The sequence below is a fragment of the Coptis chinensis genome, chromosome 8 (assembly GCF_015680905.1).
Source record: "Coptis chinensis isolate HL-2020 chromosome 8, ASM1568090v1, whole genome shotgun sequence".
Lineage (NCBI taxonomy): Eukaryota > Viridiplantae > Streptophyta > Magnoliopsida > Ranunculales > Ranunculaceae > Coptis > Coptis chinensis.
The window spans coordinates 3,716,444-3,741,128 of NC_141463.1; the positions used below are offsets into that span (position 1 = coordinate 3,716,444).

The 24,685-nt window shown below is 35.2% G+C and overlaps 1 protein-coding gene and 2 pseudogenes across 7 annotated transcripts; all 3 read left to right on the forward strand.

Annotated features, from left to right (window-relative positions):
• Positions 1-12,788: 12,788 nt before the first annotated feature.
• LOC147479387 (uncharacterized) lies at positions 12,789-17,421 on the forward strand. 7 transcript variants are annotated; one of them, XM_086580946.1, is made up of 8 exons: positions 13,340-13,455; positions 13,541-13,638; positions 13,719-13,770; positions 13,870-13,994; positions 14,854-14,962; positions 16,652-16,749; positions 17,005-17,130; positions 17,227-17,421. In XM_086580946.1, the coding sequence occupies exons 4-7, from the start codon at positions 13,969-13,971 to the stop codon at positions 17,039-17,041; spliced, it is 270 nt and encodes an 89-aa protein (XP_086437072.1). In that variant the 5' UTR covers positions 13,340-13,455; positions 13,541-13,638; positions 13,719-13,770; positions 13,870-13,968; the 3' UTR covers positions 17,042-17,130; positions 17,227-17,421. The 7 variants fall into 7 exon arrangements, with proteins under 7 accessions (XP_086437075.1, XP_086437076.1, XP_086437072.1 ...); XM_086580947.1 differs by having other exon boundaries at positions 13,891-13,994; XM_086580948.1 differs by having other exon boundaries at positions 13,541-13,615; positions 13,891-13,994.
• Positions 17,422-17,959: 538 nt separating this feature from the next.
• Positions 17,960-18,340, forward strand: LOC147479388 (heat shock 70 kDa protein, mitochondrial pseudogene; annotated as a pseudogene).
• Positions 18,341-18,365: 25 nt separating this feature from the next.
• Positions 18,366-18,926, forward strand: LOC147479389 (heat shock 70 kDa protein, mitochondrial pseudogene; annotated as a pseudogene).
• Positions 18,927-24,685: the final 5,759 nt, after the last annotated feature.

Here is a 24,685-nt window from a genome sequence, read left to right on the forward strand (position 1 = left end):
CTTAATGAATAACTAACGGGGAAATCATAAAGTGGATACAATTGCATGAATTAACTTCAAATAATAATTAATGAGAAATTATAAACTTGATGCAAACTGCATTGAACTAATCTCAAAGAATAATTAATGAGAAATTGAAACTGGATGCAACGTATACTACATTAAACTAACCTCAAATAATAATTAATGGAAAATCAGAAACTTGATGCAAATGCATTGAACTAATAACCCTAAAACATATTTGTATTATATGTAAGGGGAATAAATGTCTCAACAAATATATTTTTGCATTTTAAGTAGTGTTTATTATAATTCTTTTATTGTGATTGGGAATGCCTTGCTATTCAAGTAGCTTCAATATTATCTTCGCCACATTAGGTATTCTCACAAAACTTCAATCAAACTTCTATTATTAAACCTAACAATAAAAAGAAGTCGATGAGTTTTATCAAGTTTTGGTGCTTCTTTTTTATAGAGAGTGGTGCAAGAAATTTAAATGAGTAATTAATATAATTTTCATATCTCATAGCTATGCATAGTTACTAATATTTTTTAGAATAATTTAATATAACGGCACCCGTTCGTAGGACACGTTCATGTGATAATCTTTTTAAGTGAGAGTAGTGTATTCTTTGAGGATATGAAAATAATCAATCTGTTTCAGTGATTTGTACACATTAGTAAGCCGAACGGTGATGATTTACCGCTAAATCACTATAAATCTAATAAAACTATTATACAAGCTAGATCGAGTTTAAGATAATTTGAAAATTATGGATTAATATTATAAACCACAAAGTGAAGAGGGTATCTCAATTTGATCCCTTAGTTTCCAAGTACTTATGCACCATAATTGTTGCTCATTAACGTATTTCGGTTTATTTTCAATAAAAATATATTCTTATTCAAAAATTTGCCGCTAAATCACCATAAATCTAAGAAAACTATTATACAAGCTAGATCGAGTTTAAGATAATTCTATTTGAAAATTATGGATTAATATCCTAAACCACAAAGTGAATAGGCTATCTCAATTTGATCTCTTAGTTTCCAAGTACTTATGCACCATAATCGCTGCTCATTAACATATTTCGGTTTATTTTCAATAAAAATATATTCTCGATTCGAAAATTTGTCGCTAAATCACCATAAATCTAAGAAAACTATTATATAAGCTAGATCGAAGTTTAAGATAATTCTATTTGAAAATTACGGATTAATATCCTAAACCACAAAGTGAAGATGCTATCTCAATTTGATCCCTTAGTTTCCAAGTTCTTATATACCATAATCATTGGTCATTAACGTATTTCGATTTATTTTCAATAAAAATATATTCTGATTCGATAATTTGTGCGAGACATTTCGTAAAGCCTTTTCAGCACACAAAATATTTAATAGATCCCGGGCGTATGCCCGGGTCCAAAATCTAGTTGGATCTAAAGGAACAAGATCCTAGACACCTAGTACTTGAATCGAATGCCATATCATCAGCCCAAACAAAATGACAAGAAGAAAACTTAAAGCTTTCATGCGTAAACTATTCAAAATTCTGCACATGAATGCTCCTGGTACAGCAGGCAGATTTGCCATGTGGGCCGGTGTTTTCTCCGTTTGCGACTGTTATACCGTCTATATCTAGCAGAAAGAAAACCTGTGGAATTCAATTATCACTTCTGCAGCTACAGTTAGACTTATGTGGATGGCGGAGTGAAGCTGGCAAGGCCGCTTTCAAGTCGGCACTAGGACTTGGGATTTTATTCGGGTTTGGCGGAAGGAATGAATATCATCAAGAAGAAATTTTGAAGAAGAACGAACTCATGCACTTAGTGAAGCCAAGGTCATCTTTGCCTAATAAGGTCCAATGGTCCATGAGACGTAAATTTGGAAAGATGTTGCACCCCAAGAGCTTAATAATTTGCCAATGCAAAGTAATAATACGTCTGCTGAAGTTTTCAACATGCTGCCTAATGAAGCATCTGAAAAACTTTTCGAGGTTCCAATGCCAATGCAAAGCAATGCCTCTGCTTGAGGGATTTAGATGAAAAGTAATCAAGATTTACTGAGATTGGGCATGAAGCCCACCATTCTAATTTAATTTCGGATAAAAGACATAGACTTTTGTAATTATGTCAAAAGCCCACCCAGTCAATTTTTTGGTAATATTACAAATTTGTCCCTCACCCCATCTTCCCCAAACAGAAATCTAAATAGTTTGAAAACAAAAAAACAAACCCTAGTTCCCCCAAATTGAACTGAAAGTCTGAAAAGTGTAACATGGAAATTCGAAATTCGAATTAATGGCGATTCCACCGATTTTGTACAATAAAAACCGAGATCTACTAGAAACAAAAAACAACCAACTACTACAAAAGTGAGAAACTAAATTTAAAATCTCCATATATATGTTTAATTTCAGTTTTATTTTGTGTTTTGGTTGAATGAACTTGCTTTTTGCTTAGATGAATATGAAGCTTAAATGTTGATGCTTGTTGTTTGATTTTACATATTGTTTTCAATTGTCAACTCCTACTGCAACATAGGTGTTGCATTATATGTCAATTACCATTGCAACATGGATGTACCACAATCAATTACCATTCCAACAACCACAGTCAACTCCTATTGCAACATGGATGTTGCACTGTCAATTACCACTACAACATGGATGTTGCATAGTCAATTACTACTGCAACAACCATTGTCAACTCCTACTGTAACATGAATATTGCGCTGTCAATTACCACTGCAACATGAATGTTACACTGTCAATTACCACTGCAATATGGATGTTGCACTGTCACCTCTACTGCAACATGGATGTTGCACTGTTACATTGACATCAAATAATTGAGATTACATGCACTCATATATGAATGTTAAAGAACTTAATGGTTATACACAATAGAAAGTGCACTTTTTACTTTTGATTCAAATGTACTCTAAGTATTGTCGTGATGAAGTTAACATAAAAAGAATGGATCTTTTGCTCAAAAAGGTAGAGCACTTGGGAGAAGAATCCCAAGAGGATGGTGGTTCAAATCCACTAAGATTCTTTTATATGTGTATATAGTATTATTGTTGTAATATTGTTTATCAGGTGTACTGTGTGCTTACAATCAGTGGGAGTTAACAATGGTTGTTGCATACTTGCAGTAGTAATTGACATTGTAACATGGATGTTGTGTTGCAATAGTAAACCACAGTGCAACATTTATGTTGCAGTAGAGTTGACTGTGCAATATTCATGTTGCAGTAGTAATTCACAGTGCAACATTCATACATGTTGTAGTGGGATATTAGACAAGAACTATGTATAAGATCAACTTACCTTGTTCTCAAACATAATTACACTAAGATACAAAATCAGTTAGACTTACACAAGTGTTCTACAAATGCTTGGGTAAGTAGTAATTGACAGTGCAACATCCATGTTAAATAAAGTTGAGTTGACAATGCAAAGATCCATGTTTGCGTCGTAACCACAAAGGCAACGTCCATGTCAGTAAAGTGTGATATTAGACAAGAACTATGCATGAGACTTAACTTGTTCTCAAACATAACTGCACTAAATACAAAATCATGCCCAGTTAAACATATGCAAGTATTGTACAAATGTTTGCGGGTAAGTAGTAATTGATGGTGCAACATCCATGTTGCAGTAAAGTTGACAATGCAACATTCATGTTGCAGTCATGTTGCAGTCGTAATTCATAGTGCAACAGTAGAGTTCACAGTGCAACATCCATGTTGCAGTCGCAATTCACAGTGTAACATTCATGTTGCAGGGCGATATTAAACAAGAACTATGCATGAGATTTTTTTTTTATCGGTAAAGTATAATTTTATTAGCATAATTAAAGATAGATATATAAGGATGAGATATCCTCAATTACATACATATAGAAAAAGAAAAGAAATGAAAAAACATAAAGTGACAAGTCTCTTAGCCCGATCATCTCATTATGGACTCCCATCAAAACACAAACGCCTCAAAAGGTATGTCTCGTGTCTCAATATGCACCTTTAATTTGACCAGAAACATAAAATCGCTTTGGTTGCCAACACAACTTTCTCCATAGGCATTGTTGCTCCCTCAAAGTGTCTATGATTGCTCTCCAACCAAATGCCCCACATAGAATCGCAAAAGGCAACATGCTCCAAAGTCGTCTCCCCTTCTCATAGTGGACTTTCAAGTCCCATGAGGCTAATAACATCGTCACCGAAACCGGACAAATCCAAGAAACCCCCGACTCAAGAATAAAATGACACTAAACCCGCCATGAAAAAGGACAAAGCAAAAGAATATGATTCATAAACTCCACATCCCTTAAACACAACGGACAAAAGTTAACAAGAACTTCTTTGACACGTCTTTTTCTGAGATTGTCAATAGTCAAGATTTTACAAAGAGATGCACACCAAAAAAAAAGGGCAACTTTTGATGAAACTTTAGAACCCCAGATAATATGACTAGGAAATTTAGGAAGGGCATTAAGATCATGACGAGAGATTAGTGAACGAAACTTAAAGTAAAAAGATCTAGAAGAAAATCTCCCTTTCTTGTCAATAGACCAAAACCTCTTTTCTTTGTCCGGTCTCACGGAAGGAATAGAGTCTAACATCATCGTGAAAGAAGCCACACTCACTATATCCCTATCAGAGAGAGCAATATGAATACCCAGGTCCCAAACAATACAACCATTGTGTTCCCTCAAGAATGATCGAACTGGCAGGTTTCTTAAGTCAGAAACATCATATAATCTAGGGAAAACGTGTGACAGAGGCCTCTCGTCTAGCCATATATCCTCCTAAAAGCGGATCGGATGCTATCACCTTTGCCTAAAGCAAATCTAATATGTTTGTAGAATGCCTCTCCCACTCTCTGAACACCTTTCCAAATACCACAGCCATAAGGTATGGCCATATGACCACTCTTCCACCCCAAACCATGTTCTCCAAACCTAGACACAATCACCTTCCTCCAAAGGCTCTCCCTTTCCTCCATCAACTTACTTGGTTCTCAAACATAACTACACTAGATACAAAATCAATTAGACTCACCCAAGTGTTGTACAAATGTTATCAATTGTACATATATATACTACCATCAAAACCATATTTCTTATTAATCCAGAACTAATAGTAATTTGATCCAGATGGATTCGAACCATCACCCTCAAACTTAATGAGTGTTCTTCCATTTTGAGCATATGGATCATTTTATTATACTCACGCACTAATGAGCATATATAATGAGTAGACAAATTAGTTGCAAAGATATTGATTAAAACAACGATAGAATTAGTTGCACTATTAATGGATCCAAACATGAGACATTCTAACTATTTTGGGAAATAGCTTTTGATCAAACCAATGCAAGTCCTTTTCATGAACAAGAAGTACCAAGCATTCTGGTCGTTCATGAATGAACTAATGAAGTCTCATATACTTATTTCCAATCCGTGTCTATAATTTACCAAAAAACAAACATATCTATAATCTATACAGAGTTTTTAACAGAGGGGAGGGGGGCAAGGGGCAACGAAGGACCTTTGTCTGGAATTTTTTTGCGGCTAGACAAGACCAGCCATGAACTCGATCTCATATTCTCCACTCATTTAGCTCCTAGAAGACAAAAGAAACATTACAAAACTCAAAGGTTGTTCTATAATCTCATGAGTGTTTCATTTGAATTGTTACTACACAGATCCCGTGTGGACACAGATCACATATGAAATTCAAAATATGAAATCCAAATAAAGGTCAATCAATGCCAAATTTCAAAGGTTATTTTGAAAACAAAAATAATAAATAATAAAACTAATAATAAAAACACCCATTTTTTGGAATGATTAGAGGGGAAAAAAGAATGGAGAGAAAAGAAGATGAAGAGGCAAGGAGATTACTTTGATTGTGGGAGATGCGAAGGTCGGCATCTAGTGTGCGTTGGAGTGCGATGAGGAAGATGTATTTTGAAAGGGGAGGTGTTTGTGAGAAAAAACCCAAAAAGGTTAAAATGGGTATTCTGAACAAATGAAACACAAATAAAAGACTTCAACTCTAAACTTACCGAAACTGGAACCTTTATTTCATATTTTGAAAAACTGGGTGAGCTTTAGCTATAATTCATAAAGTCAATGGGTTTTAGGCTAATAAAGACCGGAATCAGGGTTTTGAACCTAGTTTTATGCACGATTTATTAGTTACCAGTTGTAGCTTTGTTCGTTATTCTTAAACAATATTTTGCATATATTTTTAGGTTAACAAGTATTACCCCCCAGATGAGTCAATTAGGATTCCTTTCCCCCTCTAAATGGGAAATTAGGGTCTCCCCACCTAAAATGCCAGATTCATCATCCTTTGACTCCTTTCAACCAAAAATAATGTTGATTCAGTCTCGATAAAATGATTCAACATGGAAATTGAAGGAATAAGGTTTGACAACAAGAAAATAAGGTTCGAAGATGAAAAAATTATGTTTAACAATGAAGAAACAAAGTTTCATGAAGAAATAAGATTGTACCATGAAAATTTTATTACTCCCTCAACTGTTCTTAATCATCAGTGGTGTTGTATTTCTTTTTCTTCTTGTTGTTCTGCTTTTAACAAATAAGGTTCCCATCACTATTTGTTTTTGCATAGCAATTCCACTACGCAAATTTAACTTTACATAATGACTTTTGTATGCAAGTTTAGTTTTACATAGTTAATTTTAAAACAGTGATTTTCCTATAAAAGTTTATTAACATTGTGATTTTTTATTTATCTATTCTTCTTCTACTTATCCTATTTTGAAAAAATCTAGTTTTCGTCGCTATGAAAATTTGTTTTAGCATAAAAGTTTATTGTGCAAATTTATTTTTTCACAGTAATTTTTACTACAAATCCGATCACTATGTAAAAAAAAATCATAGAAATTTTACCATGCAAAGTTATTTTTACATATTGTTTTTCTATGAAAATTTATTTACACAATGATTTTTCTACAAAGTTATTTTGTTGTGCAAAATTGTTTTTTCACACAAATTTGAAAGTCTGTGTTATTTGTTTGAGACTAGATTTTTGGACCTGTTCAACAAACAGGGACCGTTTTTATATAATATTTTTCATTTTATTATTATGTATCAAAAATTTTACTTCCAAACTATATTGAAACTCATACAGTAAATTAAGCTCCACTGGCATTTCCTTATAGCACTTGCTGCTTCTAACCCCAATAGCTGAAAATCCATTAAAAAGTAAAAACTTGCGCTATTGGTCATCAGTGTGGGGAAGACTGGCACAAAGGAGCTCCAGTGGCATTTCCTTATAGCATTTGCTGCTTCTAACCCCAATAACGGCAACATTTAGACTCACTAAAGAAACCAATTAATTATACCTCTTTGCTTCCACTTATACTTGTAAACGACATATTAAAATGAGATTTTCATATATGAGAAGCCACAATTGGTTTTAATCTAAGTTTGTTTTTCCCTTATTCTAAAAAACTACAAAAGGGAACCAACCTTAGAATACTAATTTTTTAGTATTTAAGCTTAGAATACTCATATTGTCAAATAAAATTAAGCACAAAACAAAATTTTGTTGAAATCTTATATGTAGCTAGTAGAGCTTATGCATCAAAATCGATTAAACAAAGATATGGAAAGAAAACCCGATAAAGAAAGCAATTAATTATGAGGGCTTCTTCAGTGCGCGAGATGTATTGCTACGCACGTTTTTGGGCCACTCATTTTACCACTTGCAACCGGTTGTTTAGGTGTCCATTGAAGGGGTAAAAATGGTATATCACTCCGGATTATTATTAGCCCAAAAAAAGAAAGAATTAGATATGATATACTCCCACGTCCCACTTCCTAAACTTTGCCCTTTCTTATCGCAGGATGACTTCAGAAAATCATACAAGGAGAATAACAATGTTATAGTGGGAATTTTCTCTTTGATTTGCGTCTGGTAAAGTAATGCAGAAATTTCTTCTTCCTCTTCTTCTTTAGATGGTAGAACTATTGGATGGTTGGAAGAACTATGGAGTATTTCGTGATTTAGTGTTTCAGGTTAGTTGATTTCATCTTTTTTTTTTTTGAATTGGTATGGCTAGTCAGTATTAATTTGATTAATTATTCGAAACTTCGACTATTTAGAATGCGACTATTTGATGCATAATTAAATAAAAATAATGAATATTTGGAAAAGCTTTAACAAATGAGTGTATACACACCCAAAAAAATGAATATAGTAGAATAGAGGATATGTTGAGTGAGTTGATTTGTAATTATTATTGATCAAGCTTATTTAATGTGCTTTGCACTGATATAGAGAAACTGCATTCGAAATGCCTGTTGGTGGTTTCTATTGTTTTAAGTATGGATTTGTAATAGGTTATATTACAAGGATCATCCTTTTTGAATGTTTAAGATGCTTGAACGAATTTACTATCTCTTTAATTTTTGTTTGGATAACCAATATGAAATTATATTATAATCTTAAACTAATATATACCTTAACCAATAATTCAATAATTTTTCTCAATACGCCGTCAAAGTTTAAACTTAACTTATCATTGGATTGGAGGTCACCGATAGTATTTGTGGGCATAGGTGCTCTACTAGTTGTCCTAATATCACTCAAGCTTTGACTTATAACTCGGTGTATAAGCAAGTTGTAGGAATGCCCCTTAACTAGGAAAACTCTACTCATTAGCAGAGATTAAATCATTCTCTGGCAAAACTCAATTGAACATTTAATTTCTTACTGAAAAAATAATTGAATTCTTACGTTTCCATCGCACCACCATTGAATGGAAGACAACTGCTTTTCATAATTTGTTTAGTTCAGGATGCCTCGTTGAAATTGGTGAAGTATTGCCAGATTCTTGAACCATTTCAATAGCCATCCCATATTTTATTAGCAAATTTACATTCCCATAAGAGGCTCCATATCTTGCTAGCAACAAGGACATTTCAGCTCAATGCTATTTTGACACAATGACACTTATGCTTTTAGCCGCAAGATTTGCATGTTCTGTCTGATTTTTATACTTCTAGGTAGTAAAAGCATATTTGTGATGAATATGGTGGTTCCACACTTTGTTCCACACTCCAACTTTAGCTCTGAGCTCTCTGCATTTTATAGACAAATGTTAGCAGTGTATTACATTAAAACTTCGTCTCATAGAATAGCTTTAGTACTAGTAGAGTCTTTTCATTCAAAACAAAGTATTCTATTATATACCAATAGAAAAGCTATGGTGCGCGGGGTGTATCAGTGCATAGGATTCTCAGCCACTCATGTTTAATAACATGAACGGGTGAATAAGTTTCTCACATAGGGGGGAAAAGGGTAACACAGAAACACAGCAGCGATTCTTTCTCAACCTTAACTTCTACCTCTTGAATGTCAAGACCATATTTACTAGAATTAGTCATTCATATACTTCAAGTTGGTTGCATGTTTGTCTTTGTGTTATCAAGAAAATTAAAAGTCGAAAAAAAATAATGACCCAAAGTTAAAAATAACAAGAAAAATATAACATAAAATCTCTCCTCAAGCATTTAGAAATTCTTATGAGTAAAAGAAAATTATTCATCTGCATGAGTGACTCTTTAGTACATTGTTATTATATCTTGATGGAGTAGCTGTGAAATTTTCCTTATTTTCTTATAAACACTTCATATGATCTGACCTTTTATTTTCCATTTTAGGTGTCCTTTTTTTTTTTGTCTATAAATGTGTGCAAGATCTAGTTGAGAATGAGTGGTCAGAAGATGTCTTGTGCAAATAATATTAAAAGATATGTCGAGTGAGTTGGAAGTCTCGCTGGCCTGTTACTTTTAATGTTTTCATCTACACTTGAGTTTTTATACCTCTCTCATCCTGAAATTCCCATCTTAAATGGGTTTTACTTGACTGTGCCTGCTAAAAAAATTGTAGCACTAGTTGGTCACAATGGTTAAGGAAAAAGCAGTATAATTCCTCTCATGGAGAACTTTTATGATCCTATATTAGGGATATTTGGATGAACATTTTCTCATACACTGTTGGTATGTTTTTTTTTTTTATTGATTTAATATTTAATTTTTATTATTATGAATTTTTAGTTATGTTTCATCGATATCATCTGTCAGACTTGATATTGAATGCATTTTGGCCTGCTTTCAGGAGAAGTCCTGTTGGATGGTGAGAATATTAAGAGTCTTTGAATGGTTAAGAAGCCAAATAGGACTGGTCACACATGAACCTGCTTTACTTAGTTTGAGCATTAGAGATAACATTGCGTACGGACGATGTGCCATGCCCAATCAGATCGAGGAAGCTGCTAAAACAATGCATGCACATACATTTATCAACTCCTTTGAGAAGGGCAATGAAACACAGGTAGAATATATGTGATATTTTCTTCTGTTCAAATTTTTTTCAACCTTGGTGAAAATTATACAAGTAAAGGCATTCATTGAATTCTTGTATAACTATATTTGAAAAGTAAAGATGCAACCCACGACTCATTTTTCATCTTGACAATATACAAAGTATCAACTTGTGAAGTCCTAGAATTATAGATATTCCCGTCTCGATTTAAGAGTGCAATCCAAAAACTTCGAAAACTCTGCTTAAAGAATACCCCGGAACCTCCGAGAGTGGGGAGCTCTTAAACAATGACTATTATCATAGCAAAGTCATGTATCTTAATGCTTGGTATTAAGTTATTAATGGAAGAATTATTCTTTTGTTGATATTCCTCTATTTTTATGCATTTTAGGTGGGCATAGTCTGGGTTGGCATTAACGGAAGAACAAAAGATTAAACTTTACATTGCCCGGAAAGCAGTGCTTTCAAATACATTTATTCTTCTTCTTGATGAGGTGTTGGTGGCCTTGACTTTGAAGCGTTCCGAGCCTCTAGATATTCTCAGGTTGGGGCGATCAACTATTATCATAGCTCGACGTCTTAGCCTAATAAGAAATGCTGACTATATAGCCGTGATGGAGGAAGGACAGCTTGTTGAAATGGGTACCCATGAGGAACTATTTGCCATCGATAGCTTGTATGCAGAGTTACTTAAATGTGAAGAAGCCGCAAAGCTTTCCAAAAGGTATAACCAATGTCTGTTTTATATTCAACATTTTACTGCCTAAGTTATTGTCATGGAAGACAATTGATATGTTTTGGGAAGTCTGAAAAGAATTGTTAAATTGTTATCTGATTCGGCAATGCTACTAGAGATTCTCATTTCCTGTTCATGAGCTTCCCTGTGCACTAGTTTAGTTATTACCATATGCATGGTTCAGATGAAAGTTGCATCATTTGCAGCCCCTTTTGCCCTTTCATTTTTCATTTTTATTTTTATTTTTTATTTATTTTTTACCAAACTCTGCATGTTAGGTGTGTTTGCTTGTTAGAAAATATTGCATGCATACAAAACTTTTGATTAATTGATAACTCAAAGTTATATCTATTTACCGAGGATTTTTTACACTTTAACGGATTCTAGGGACATATATGTTTGACATACAAAATCACTTATCCAGACAACCACAGGATCTTGAAAGTTTAAAGGCTGAAAGATTGCCACGTGTCGAGTCAAAATGGTGAATTCTTTGCTTTCTAATTCAGCTCGAGCCAAGCCAAGTGCACTAAGTCCTCACTGTCTTTTGCTCCATGAAGCCTAGTGTTTTCGAAGCTCACATATTGTTTGGGGTCCAATTGGTCGGAGATGCGTTTGTTTATTATTTACAATGTATCATGGCTTGACATGGTATATATCCACATATACTTGTCTTGCACTTGAGCTTATTGCTTCCTTGGTTGCTAAATAATTCAACTAGAAATTCATATGTAGGGGCAAACTTAGAAATTCAATTAGAAATATCCAATCATTTTACATTACCTATTTGATAATATGTTGTCTGATAATATTTTATCAATGACATGTAGGCAAAAAGTGTGAAAAATAAAATTAATCGCTGAAGCAAAGCGTAACCAATTGCTTTCGGGGAAGGACATCGGCGCAACTTGTTCGCCATGAGATTGCAAAGGAAAGAGGTGTGCCAGATGTAGAAGTTTTCCGTGGTGACCTGTACCTAGGCATGCATAGCCATGGGAAAAACAAACTTCCGCAAAGACAAGATTTGGTGGTAAGTCTTTATATGGTACCTTTTGTGATTTTTTGATTTGTATACATATATGGTATTGATACCCGGAGTTGGTATGTTTATCTGTCAATAGAATAAGATTGGTGCACATTCTGCCTCCAATCCTCAATCAGACCCGACTTGTGATGTTGTGGCAGAGGTTTGAAATTTTTTATTTTTTTATTTTTTAATTTCAAAAGGTAAATTAGTCTAGAATATTAGTTATAAACATAAATTAAAATTTTCCAATTAAATAGGTTCTTGGCAAGGATGGTAGAGGGACGATGCGGTTGATGGGATCGGGTTGCTCCAAAATCAAAATTGAAGAACTTCGTCTCCTTATGTCAAGAGGAATCGAAACAAGTGAAAGGCGACTTAGGACTTAGCTACCTTGTTTGAAAAGAAACTTGATCGTGACTAACAAATTTCAAGGACAAGTAGATCGGTGACTCAAACAAAGTCTGGATTCTCTCCCGTATGATACCAATCCGCCTAGTACCCCTAATGGACCATCTTCCCATGGACCATCTTCTTACGGATTCTCTTCACATAACGCTAGGTTTCCAATGTATGAATCTATTTAATCTTTTTTATGTTCTTAATGAAACAAACCGACTTCGGCTAGTAATGTTTCTTGCACTGTTTTTTCAGGAAAGCAATTACATTAATGTTGAAGTGGATGTTAGAGCTCATTGGCCTTTGAGAACAGTTGCATCTGGGAGGGTGATAAATGTTGATCCGGGACATAAAATTGATAGAAGAACCATAGGGGAGGGCAATTTCCTGGTCTGCATTGAAGCTATTATCGAAAGCTCATGTGAGATACCTGAACCATATAACCACTTTCAAACCCTTGGACAAATTGGGCAGGGAAATGTTATATGGCCTAAAGCATTTCTCAATTTTCTCCCTCCTCGTTGTTAGGAAGCAAACTTGAACTAGTTTTAACTTGTATTAGACATGTAAGCTTCATTTTGAGTTCCATGTAAGCTTAAGTACTTTATTAGACATGTAAGGTTCATTTTGAGTTCCATGTAATTAGCTTAAGGTACTTTATTAGACATGTAAGCTTCATTTTGTGCAGACTTTGTCTTTCTATGGATAATTTTGTTAGATAGAATAGTTTATCTTATTCATCTATTTATTTTTATTTTTTCATTGTGGAACTTGCATATGTATGTATGTGTTTGATATTTAGGTGGTGGACTCTACTCAATTGTACTAACCCCTTTTTAACTCCGCCAATTTATTTGCATTGTTGGTCCCAAGCCCGAATAAAGGAGGGGGGAAAAGGGTGGCGACTTGAAGGAATGTTGAAACATAGGTATGCGCTATTCTACTTTGAAATATTTACATCTCACTCTTTTTAAAATTTCAAGTTCACTAAGTAAAGTTTGGTTGGCATCGAGGTGGTGGATTACAACAGTATTGGGGATTACTGGATGCGCTGTTGCACGAAGCGGAAGCTAAGGGAGGAAGAAGAAGTTATGGGTTATTGGTTACTTTGGTACAGTAAGCAGCATTATTCCCCTAATATCTCTTCCTCTCCTCCTCTAACTCAAAACTGTGCTATTTGCTTCATTACAGGGGAAAAGTTATGGCTGGATGAGTGGGATAGTGCAGAAGAGTCAGAAAAGTGGTAGAGTTATAGCTTTCTAGGACAAATTAACCTACGCTGTTTATCATTTTAATTCAACTTATACTCTTCTCGAATGACTTAGTGACTTACACCGAGCAGAAGTTCTATTTGTTTTTTCAGTGAATGGGGTGAAAGATAGAGAGTCTGTGGAGAGCTCTTGGAGAAACCTCATTTACAAACCAAACCGGTGGCGAGATCATGGGAAGGAAAAACTTAATGGACAGGTCTGTCTACATTTGAAATAGATCTTCTATCTTTTGCCTACTTGTATTTGTGCATCTCATACTCTAGTTGAAATACACCAAAGTTGTAATACACTAAAAGAAAATGGAAAATCTACAAGGAGGTGTTGAGCCTGTTACCTTTCTACAAGTATCAAATTTAGTTTGTTGTGTGGCCATACTTTTACAGAATCATCTACGATCACTACTGATGATTCCATACCATAACCCCTTCCAAGTCCTTACTCTTTGGTATCTTTTCGTCGCCATCAAAAGGGTTCCCATCATCTCCCTTTGAAATAACTCGCCTAGCAAACCACACCCCAGAGGGGTCAAGCACTTCTGCCATCTTTGTGGCATACAGCTTGTTCCCCATTGTATAAAGATGGAGCTCATAAAGCTTGCTAGCCTAAGGTAAAGTAACAGGAAACAAAAAGAAACTTAGTGTCCAATAGAAACTGATACTAAACAACAATTACCGCTTATTGAAAATTACTTTCTCTAGGAAAGTTCAAATTCCTGGCTTCGTCCACATACCCATGGTTTTTCTTTTTTCTTCCGTGGTTTTTTGTTTTTCCTTGTTGTTTTCTCATGTGGGATTCACTAGTGGACTAGCAGGGCCTTCTTCATATAATTTGTAGATCATTTTCCTCCATCTCATAAGAAAACTTAGTGGGAGGACACTCATATGATTCTTTGTTGAACTTAGATTTCTTATTTTTATGCCATAGATAGCATGTTAACTGCGGCATTCAAGGTCGAATGAGTTTAGGATTAAATTCCAATTGTTTATGATAAAAGTTGTACTTCATCACATACTAATAGTAGTTTCTCCATTTTATTTGTGGATTACTTGCATCAGGGCAGCAGGACTTGCCAAGTTGTGCTTGTTTGCCACATGTGGAGATTCTGAGTTGAAAAGCTGCACCAGATTCTCAGCTTATAATGCATTCTACTTTTTGGATGAACAGGTCAGGCTGCGTCGATGTGTTTTCCTTTTCCATCTAGCTCAGTTTAACTCCTCATGGACAAATAAAATAAATTAAGAAAAAGAGAAAACTCGTCAAGACACCTCTGCACCATTTTCCCAACAATAACCTTTATGGTTTTTAACTTTTTATAGTTGATGGGAAAATTCTGGTTCAGATTTTTCTTTTCTTTTTTTAGGTGGGATAATAAAATATAGATTGCATTCTCATTTGTTCAATTTATTTCTGGAAATCATTTTTTGAGCAATCAAACTCGCAATTATTTATGCCAGGAAGATGAATAGAAAAGATAGTTGGTCCTTACATCACTTTAGCCTTTAAGTTCTACTACCCTCTAGCAGTCATGCACAAGCTAACTTTCACCTTTTTTTTTTTCCTTTTCTTTATTTTGATAAGGCACTAGCTAATCGGGTAAAAATCTTGTTCAGGGTATTAGAATAAGATTATCGTTAGCTTGTTTATGTTCTTATATAAAAAACTAATCTTATATAGCAAGCACTACCTTTTGACTAGAATAATAAATGGTTTTCCATTTCTTTTCTCTGGATAGTTAAATCATAATACCTTAGCAGAATTAACATAATTAAGAAGTGTGTTCTGTTCATCATGCACAATTCTTCTATTCATCATCTTGGAGCTGCAAAGCGAATTTTGCGCCACATCCAAGGGACTGGTCATTATGAAATTTGGTATAAACCAGTTTCTGATTTTAGTCTGCTTGGTTATACTGATAGCGATTGGGCTGGTTTTGTAGACGACAGGAAGAGTATGGATTTGTTTTTAGCCTTGGTTTGGGACCAATCTCATGGTGTTCAAAGAACCAGGACACTGTTGAAATGTCGTCCTCTGATGCTCAATATGTTACAGCTTTATCAGCAGCTGTCAGGCTAATAGGATGCGAAGGTTTTTAGAAGATGTGCACCAGACTCAGAGATGCTACCGTAATCTACTGTGACAGCAAGTCAGCGATTTCAATGACCAAGTTGCAGATGGGTTTACTAAGGTTCTTTCATTTCGCAAGTTTGTGAAGTTCAGATCCTGTCTTGGTGTTTCTTATATTTGCAATTTTGCATCATGGGGGAGGGATGAGATATGATACAAATGCATACGCTATGTTATTGTCTAGTATTTAGGCTGGGTCGTACAGCCATGTGTCCCTCTTTAGTTTAATGTGTTGACTCAGTTGTAGATCTCATTGTGAAAAGACCTATTGCTGCGTGGTTAGAGTAGTTAGTGTGTCTAGGTGTATGGGTTCAGGTACTAATTAAGATAGCGGGAGTGCCCACTATGCTTGTTCAGTTAATAGAAGTTCATTCTGGTTGTAGAGAACTAAGTTTCTCTGCTATGTCAGACTATGCATGCATTTTGAAGATCTTTGATTAATAAATGTATTGTGTTGTTCTCCATTCTCATCTTTCTATTCCAACAATTTTGTGGTTTCATTTTCTTACTTTCCATATTAGTTGGCTTTATACAAAGTTGGAGTTCCTTGGCTTGCATGGACTTATAAATTCCTTGAGTTGATATGTTTTGATCAGCATCAAACTATCATCTAGCTTTCCATTTTTATGTACGTAGTCACAAATATTATCAGTTACTCATTCAATTTTCTATTAACTTATGTAAACTATGCAGCAAATTGAGTGATGACGTTGTTTTCAAAATATGTAGCAACACAATACGGAGCTTGTAGTGGATATGGTGAGGCAGCAATTTAAAAAACACATGCACGAGACAGATCCAGAGAAGATCCAGAAATTGAAGGATGAGTAAGTCCCAGTTACTTTGTTACAAGTCACATTGTTTTATTTTGCATCTATACTAGTTCCTGATACCTGCGCACTGAAAATACCCGACGTGCAGCTTTTAATGATTAGCGCAGAAATTAAGAAGTGTGTTCTGTTCTTCTATCCTCCTAGCCCTCTCTCTTTGGATAGCAGCTTTCTGCTGGTCATCATATCCTTCAAATAAATGTTCAACATCTCCCCATGTGGTATCTGAAGTTTCTGTTTCACCTTCTGCAGGTCTCAAAAAAGGTCCAATTTGCTTGTTCTGCCTTGACGGGTATTGATAGATAGGGAAGAAGGAGCACTCTGAGGATCTTCTATCTACAACTTTGATCTATGTTAGCTTCTAGTATCACTTGGATGGTAAAAGATCGTCTATATAAACTTCAGATTTTATTAAGATAAATAGACGTACTATAGAGTTAAAGAGACACTTATCACTAGTTGTTTTGTGAACAGATGGGCAAGAGAATGGTGATGTGTCTGGACAATTACACTTATGCTGGTGGATGTCTCTTCCAAATAGTCTGTGTAATGTGCTCTACTCTATGTTTTATAGCATGCCAATGGATTAGCCATATGGGCTAAGGGACAAGGTATATCGATATATTCATATATCCCAAACGTAGCGTCCCAAAATTGCCAAAATTTGAGATTCCCTGTTTGTTTTTCACTTTGTTTTTTAGAAGGTTTTGTAAAACCTAAGGCAATAGCCAAATTTGTGAGAGTGCATTATGATAGTGTAATAGCATAAATTTGTGAGTGCCAAAAGTATAAAAGCGGTGAGAGAGAGATTGGTGTTTGTGTGAGGCTCGTGACATTGTAAACAACTCTTTGATTATAGTGGATTTTGGTGTGCATGTGGATGTAGGCAATTACCAAACCACATAAGTTCTTTGTGTTCATTTATTCTTTGTTATTTCATTATTGCTTTAGTGGTTGTATTGGTGCTTTTGTTTTGTCATTGATTCCAAGATCTTGAGGATAATTATCGATAGTCGGGATTACTATGATCTCTAATTCCTAACAAGATCATCTTACAATACTTCCTAGGAGGGTTCATATAAGGTGCGGGGACCACCATGATCAAGGTTTCTCATCATCTTCTCATAGAGTGGCAAGAATTACCTGCTCAAACTCAAAGCATTACATCAGTATCCATATTGGCAATGCCAATACACGTATTGCAATTATGGAGGGAGCGAGTGTAAAGGTTATTGACAACTCTCCATCACTGGTTGCCTTCAACAAGGTCAATGAAACTTGTAATCATTTTTTGGGAACTACTGCTAGGAGCTGGGCGCTGAAAGATCCAACAAATGCATTTTTTGGGATCCACCGTCTGATATGCTCAAAGTTTGATGATCCCCAGATGCAGAAATTAATGAAAATGGTTCCATACGACATAGTCAGGGCCCCCAATGGTGATGCATGGGTTAAAACTTCTTATGGACAGTTTTATTCCCCATCCGAATTTTTGGAGTTCATTGTGACTAACGCCAAGAAGATGGTGGAGGCTTACATCAAAATGCCGCTTTCTAGAGCCTTGTTTATAATGTTGTTCTCATGGTGATCGCTTGTTAGCAACGGCGAAAACCATGGCAAGTGTAGATTTTTTTCTTGTAGGAATCAAGAGTACGCGGTTGCTGCAGGTTTCCTCTGGGTTGATTAACAACAAAGGTCCTCTTGCAGTCGTAATTTTTGGTGCTAGGACTTTCGAGGTCAGCATACTGGAACTCTTCGACTCCTACCTTATTTCCAAAGTAAAGGCAAGCAAAGATGACATTTTCTTGGGTGGGGAGGACTTTGACAACGCCTTACTAGACTATTTGATGAGCGAATTCATAAAAACTGATGAGATCGATCTTACAAAGGACAGGTTAGCCCTTTCTAGGCTTCGTGAAGCAGCTGAGAAGGCTAAGATTGAACTCTCATCTTCATGTGAAACTGAGATCAACCTGCCTTCTATTACCTCTGATGCATCATGCACAAAAGATTTAAATATCACCCTTACTAGATCCAAGTTTGAGTGTCTGGTAAACCACTTAATTGAGAGGATCATATACCTATATGAAAACTGTTTACAAGAAGTATTAGAATATGATGGCGTGCGCCCCTTGTTTGCTCTTGGTTTGAGGGCGTGCTCCCCCTATACGTAGTTGACATATGTAAAGTCCCACGTTTCTATAATTGTAGACTATAAGTCAAACTCATCCGTATCTAGTAGTTTCTATTCTCATGTTTTGGGTTACTTCACACCCAAGGTAGGTTAGTATAAATATGTAACTCTGGGTAGAGAACAATAACTCTCTAACCCTAATCAATTTCCAACCCAAATCACTCAATCAATTAATCAATCTCTATTCTTTTCCATTGTTCTTCTTCTTGGGTTCTCTCAATATATCAATGTCACAACTCTCTTATATCACCATTAACACGAATTTAACATGGTATCAGAGCATCAGGTTCAAATCAAAGTTTAATGGTATGCTAAGAGAGGAATCTCTCAAATTCAATATCCAAGAAAAATCAAAATCAATTCTTTTTCAATTTTCAATATTTAATTCAAGTTTCAATAATTTTCACAAGAAGAAGTTCTTCTGTTTTGAATCATAGGTTGCATTCATCTGTATGAAAAAGTTTGTTTCTACTGATGTTTGTTGATCTAGTCTTTTCTTTCTCTGTTGGAGATTTTCTTTTTCGGTGAGCAGATCTGGTGGTGTTCTTGTTGATTCTATTCTTATGTTCTAGGGTTTACTGTTCACAAGCATTGTTCATCGTCTTGCTCACCAAGATCGCTCATCGTTACTATTAATCGCATCGTTTCATGGCAATCGTTTCACCGGACTATTCACCAAGATCGCTTCATCGTGATTGTTCACTGGTACTTTTCACATAATTCAACCGCTAGTTCTAATCCGAGGGGTGTTCTTCCTAAAAGGCAAGTCGAGGGCTGCCCCCCCCCTTCAGTACTACCAGTCCAGTTTTTGTATATTCTGCAACAATTTCTCCTCGTCTCAACTAATATGATTTGGTCAAATTCTTGATTATTGGTTGGTTGATAAGTTCTTTCGTTTGTAAGGGTTTGACTCCCTTTAATGTCATGGTTCTGAGTTCTATGGTGTTTCACCGGCTTTATGTTTTAGCCTCTTATTGAGAAGCTTATTATATGCTATTATCATTGATGGTTCAGCTTTTCAGGTTTTGATTCTTTTTATGCTCAGTGGTGCCCGTTACTCAGGTGTTTCATTAACTCTTACTATCTCTTGTTGAGCTCTTTGGCTGGAAAGCATGAGATTTCTATTCATCTCTCAGGTTGCAGTCACATCATCACTACACTATTTAATATTAATCTCTCAGGTTGCAATCACATCATAACTACACTATTCAGCTAGTATTAATCTCTTAGGTTACAGTCATATCATCACTGTACTACGTATTCATCAAACAGGTGTTATGTTTTCAGTTTATGTTTGTGGTATAACTTCAGTATTCAAGTTAGGTCATTGCTTACGCCGACAGTTCTACTTTCCCGAACGTCTCAACAGTTGTTCGCGTTCTTCAACTAAAAATAGTTCTCTACGAAAGGGGGAGATGTATTCTTATCTTTTCTTTCTGCAATACAAGCTGTAATTTGCATAGATTGCGGCATTACATCTTGAGGGGGAGTATTAGAATATGAGGGCGTGCTCCCCTTGTTTTCTCTTGGTTTGAGGGTGTGCGCTCCCCTATACGTAGTGGACATATGTAAAGTCCCATGTTTCTATAAGTGTAGACTATAAGTCAAACTCATCCGTATCTAGTAGTTATCATTCTCATGTTTTGGGTTACTTCACACTTAAGGTAGGTTAGTATAAATATGTAACTCTGGGTAGAGAACAATAACTCTCTGACCCTAATCAATCTCCAACCTAACTCTCTCTCTTAATCAATTAATCAATCTATATTCTTCTCCATTATTCTTTTTCTTAGTTTTTCTCAATATATCAATATCACAACTCTCCTAGCATCACCATTAACACGAATTTGAGTGTCAGGTAAACTACTTAATTAATATAATTGAGAGGATCAGATACCTATGTGAAAATTGTTTACAAGAAGCTGCTATAACTTCCATGGATGTGGATGAGGTTCTTCTAGTTGGAGGGATGGCAAGGGTTCCCAAAATACAAAAAGTTGTTACTGAGATATTTGGGAAGAGTCCAATTAGCAAAGGGTAAACTCGATGAAGCACTTGCTACATGGGTGTCACGTCCTGAAGCTGGTTGTTTTGGTGGTGGAGATATTTGGGAGGCTTTAGGTGTCTAATATGTAAGTTTCCTTTTCGCCTTGAATTACTTTCAAATTCTAGAAACTTTTCAGCTCCTTAAATTGTTCTTTGTGAAATCATAATGATCACTCGCTGAAGCTTCAACAACGAGTTCACATTTTAACAACTACTCAAGTTGGAAATACCATGCTCCCTCTTTGCGAGATGTGTCCTTTTCTTATTATTAATTTATTATATTACTGTATCTTTATCTTTCTTTCCTTCCTTCCTTCCTTCAACTTCATAACTACACAATCGTATTAGAATATGCCAATATTAGAATATGTCATATATGTAAAGTCCCACATTTCTATAAGTGTGGACATCCATATATAGTAGTTTCTATTATCATATTTTAGGTTAGTATAAATATGTAACTCTGGGTAGAGAACAATAACCAAGAACTCTCTAACCCTAATCAATCTCTCTCTCAATTAATCAATCTCTATTATTCTCCATTGTTCTTCTTCTTGGTTTCTCTCAATATATCAATGTCACAACTCTCATAGCATCACCACTAACATAGAATTTAACATGGTATCGTGAGTGGCCAGTTCAAATCAAAGTTAAGTGGTATACTAGGAGAGGAATCTCTCAAAATCAATATCCAAAAAATCAAAATCAAAATCAATTTTTTTCAATTTTCAGTATTCAATTCAAGTTTCAATCTTTCTCTGGATGGATTTACTGTTCACTGGCACTATTCACCAGTATTGTTCATCGTTCCTGTTCACGGTGTTGTTCAATGTCACTGTTTATAACTACTATTCATCGTTACTGTTCATCGTCATGTTCAAGGCACTTTTCAAGGTTCTGCAATCTCTCTGTCTCATTATTCTCCATGGTTCAAAAGTCAGGTAATCTCTCTGTCTCCATATTGATCAAGGCGCACACGCGCTCAAGATTGTCTTCGTACAAGCGCGCACGTCCTCTTCAGTATTCAAAGTTCGTCTAGTGGAAGGCGTGCACGTGCGCGGTTTCAGCCTTCTGCTAGGCGCGCACGCGCTCTGGGGTGTTCGTCTCTGTATCTCAAGTCCAATTTTTTGTATTCTTCAGCAGTTTCTCCTTGTCTTAACTAATATGATTTGGTAGAATTCCTAATTATTGGTTGGTTGATAAGTTCTTTCCTTTATAAGGGTTTGACTCTCTTTCATGTCATGGTTCTGAGTTCTATGATGTTTCACCAGATTTATGTTTTCGCCTTCTTATTGATGAGCTTCTCATATGTTGTCGTTGATGGTTCTTTTCGTGTTTTGATTCCTTTTTATGCATGGTGGTGTGTACTCAATATTAATCTCTCAGGTTGTCATCACTGCACTATTCAGATTTATCTCTCAGGTTGTAGTCATTACACAGGTGTTTTGTTTCCAGTTTGTGCCTATGGTACAAATTCAGTTTTCAGGTTAGGCCATTATCTACACCGATAGTTTTACTTTCCAGAACGTCTCGTCTCAACAGTTGTTTGAGTTCTTCAACTAAAGGCCTATGCGAAAGGGGGAGTTGTATTCTTATCTTTTCTTTCTGTTATTTAAGTTGTAATTTGCAAGTTTGCAGCATTATTACAGCTTGAGGGGGAGTATTAGAATATGTCATATATGTAAAGTCCTACATTTCTATAAGTGTGGACATCCATATTTAGTAGTTTCTATTATCATGTTTTAGGTTAGTATAAATATATAACTCTGGATAGAGAACAATAACCAAGAACTCTCTAGCCCTAATCAATCTCTCTCTCTCAATTAATCAATCTCTATTCTTCTCCATTGTTCTTCTTTTTGGTTTCTCTCAATATATCAATCAATGTCACAACTCTCCTAGCATCACCACTAACATAGAATTTAACAAATCGAGACTTTGCAAAATTTGTATCTCAATTAAGTTTCCTTTAGGCATTGATGACAGCTGTGGAGGTCCATATTTATTAAGGACATGTTGAGATAAAATCCTAATAATAAAATTTTCCATTCCAGACAGAAAAATTAAAAGGAACATGTGGCCTTCATTCAGGCCGAGTTGCACAGTTGTTTTTGTACTAATTAAAATATTAAATAAATATTTATTTACTTCATTAGGCTATCATAAACGTAGGAGTATATTGTTTGATTGATGAGACCCAGAATATTAAATTGCATGTTAGTGGTGATGCTAGGAGAGTTGTGACATTGATATATTGAGAGAAACCAAGGATAAGAATAATGAAGAATAATAGAGATTGATCGATTGAGAGAGAGTGATTGATTAGGGTTAGAGTTTGAGAGTTATAGTCTTTACCTAGAGTTATATATTTATATTAACCTACCTTAGGTCTGAAGTAACCCAAAACATGATAATAAAAACTACTAGATATGGATATCCACACTTATAGAAACGTGGGACTTTACATACATGACATGTTCTAATAATGACATATTCTAATAGTTTTATTGCATCAATATAGAGCTCTGATTTATGGTCATAGGCATTCTACTCTTTCTCACAGATAGTTTACTCAATATAACCTGTCAGACATCTTGTGCAGATCCAGGACTTTCAAGTCACAGAAGGATTGCAGTAGTTGCAGGTATGTTCAGATTTTTTTATTACACGACTTAGATAGAGATATATAGATGAAAAGGGTTGCATGTGTGCCTGAAATTTTTGTTGCTTCAGCTTTGAATCTGATGTTGTGTACTGTAGGTCTGTAGTAGTAGTTGAATCTTAGAATGATCAGTCTTACACACCCACTGACATGAAGAACTGTAATATTTTGGCATTTTTCAATTTGAAGTAGATATCTCACTAATGGAACTTATTGAATAGAATTTACTTAGTTATATGTTAATTAATTGTGATTTAACTACCCTTAATTATGTTAACACATGTCGATTTTCAAAGCTTCATTTTCGGTACTTGGTACAAATAAAACTTCCAAAATAGACATATACTAGAATAGTCATAATGAAGTGAAGTCTGCGCTCGATCAGGCTAAGACACATTACAATCTTTTGTATAAGAGAGATTTTTGTGACGATGCTTACTAAGTTGCAAATATGATGCCTTTTCTTTTCATTCTCTCCAGAAGTATGACCGTTGCCCTGAAGCACTTCGCTTATGAATTTTTCCGTGCCCAAAGTTTTGAATATATCAGTTTTGCAGTTTATTGAAGTTTTGCCACGTCCAATTTAGAAACAGTTAGTAACTTCGCTACCAAGTAAGTGAGAACGCAAATATCGACTTGTCACGGACTTTCCGTGTACCGAAATTTTTCCGAACCGACTTTGAAATCTTACATCTAAAAACTTGTTTCACAATTCACATACATTATTATTCATAGTCTCTTTTCGTGTGCAAGAAACAAAAACAATGGAAGTTGTTCCCGTTCTTGAGAAAAGTGAGTCCATAGAAGAAGTTATGTGTTATGTAGGGTTTAGGGTTGGAGATCTCTTTAGTTTATGGGTACTTTAGTATTTTACTTATATTAGGTATGGAGTGGCCAAGAGTTGTTAGTAAGAGCTACGTGTAGATAGTATAGAGCACCGGAAATCTCTTGGATATGATGTAGAGAAACTGGTATAAAAACAAAGAGAGGAATAGAAAATATAAGAAGAAAAATATCAAAAAAGAAAAGAG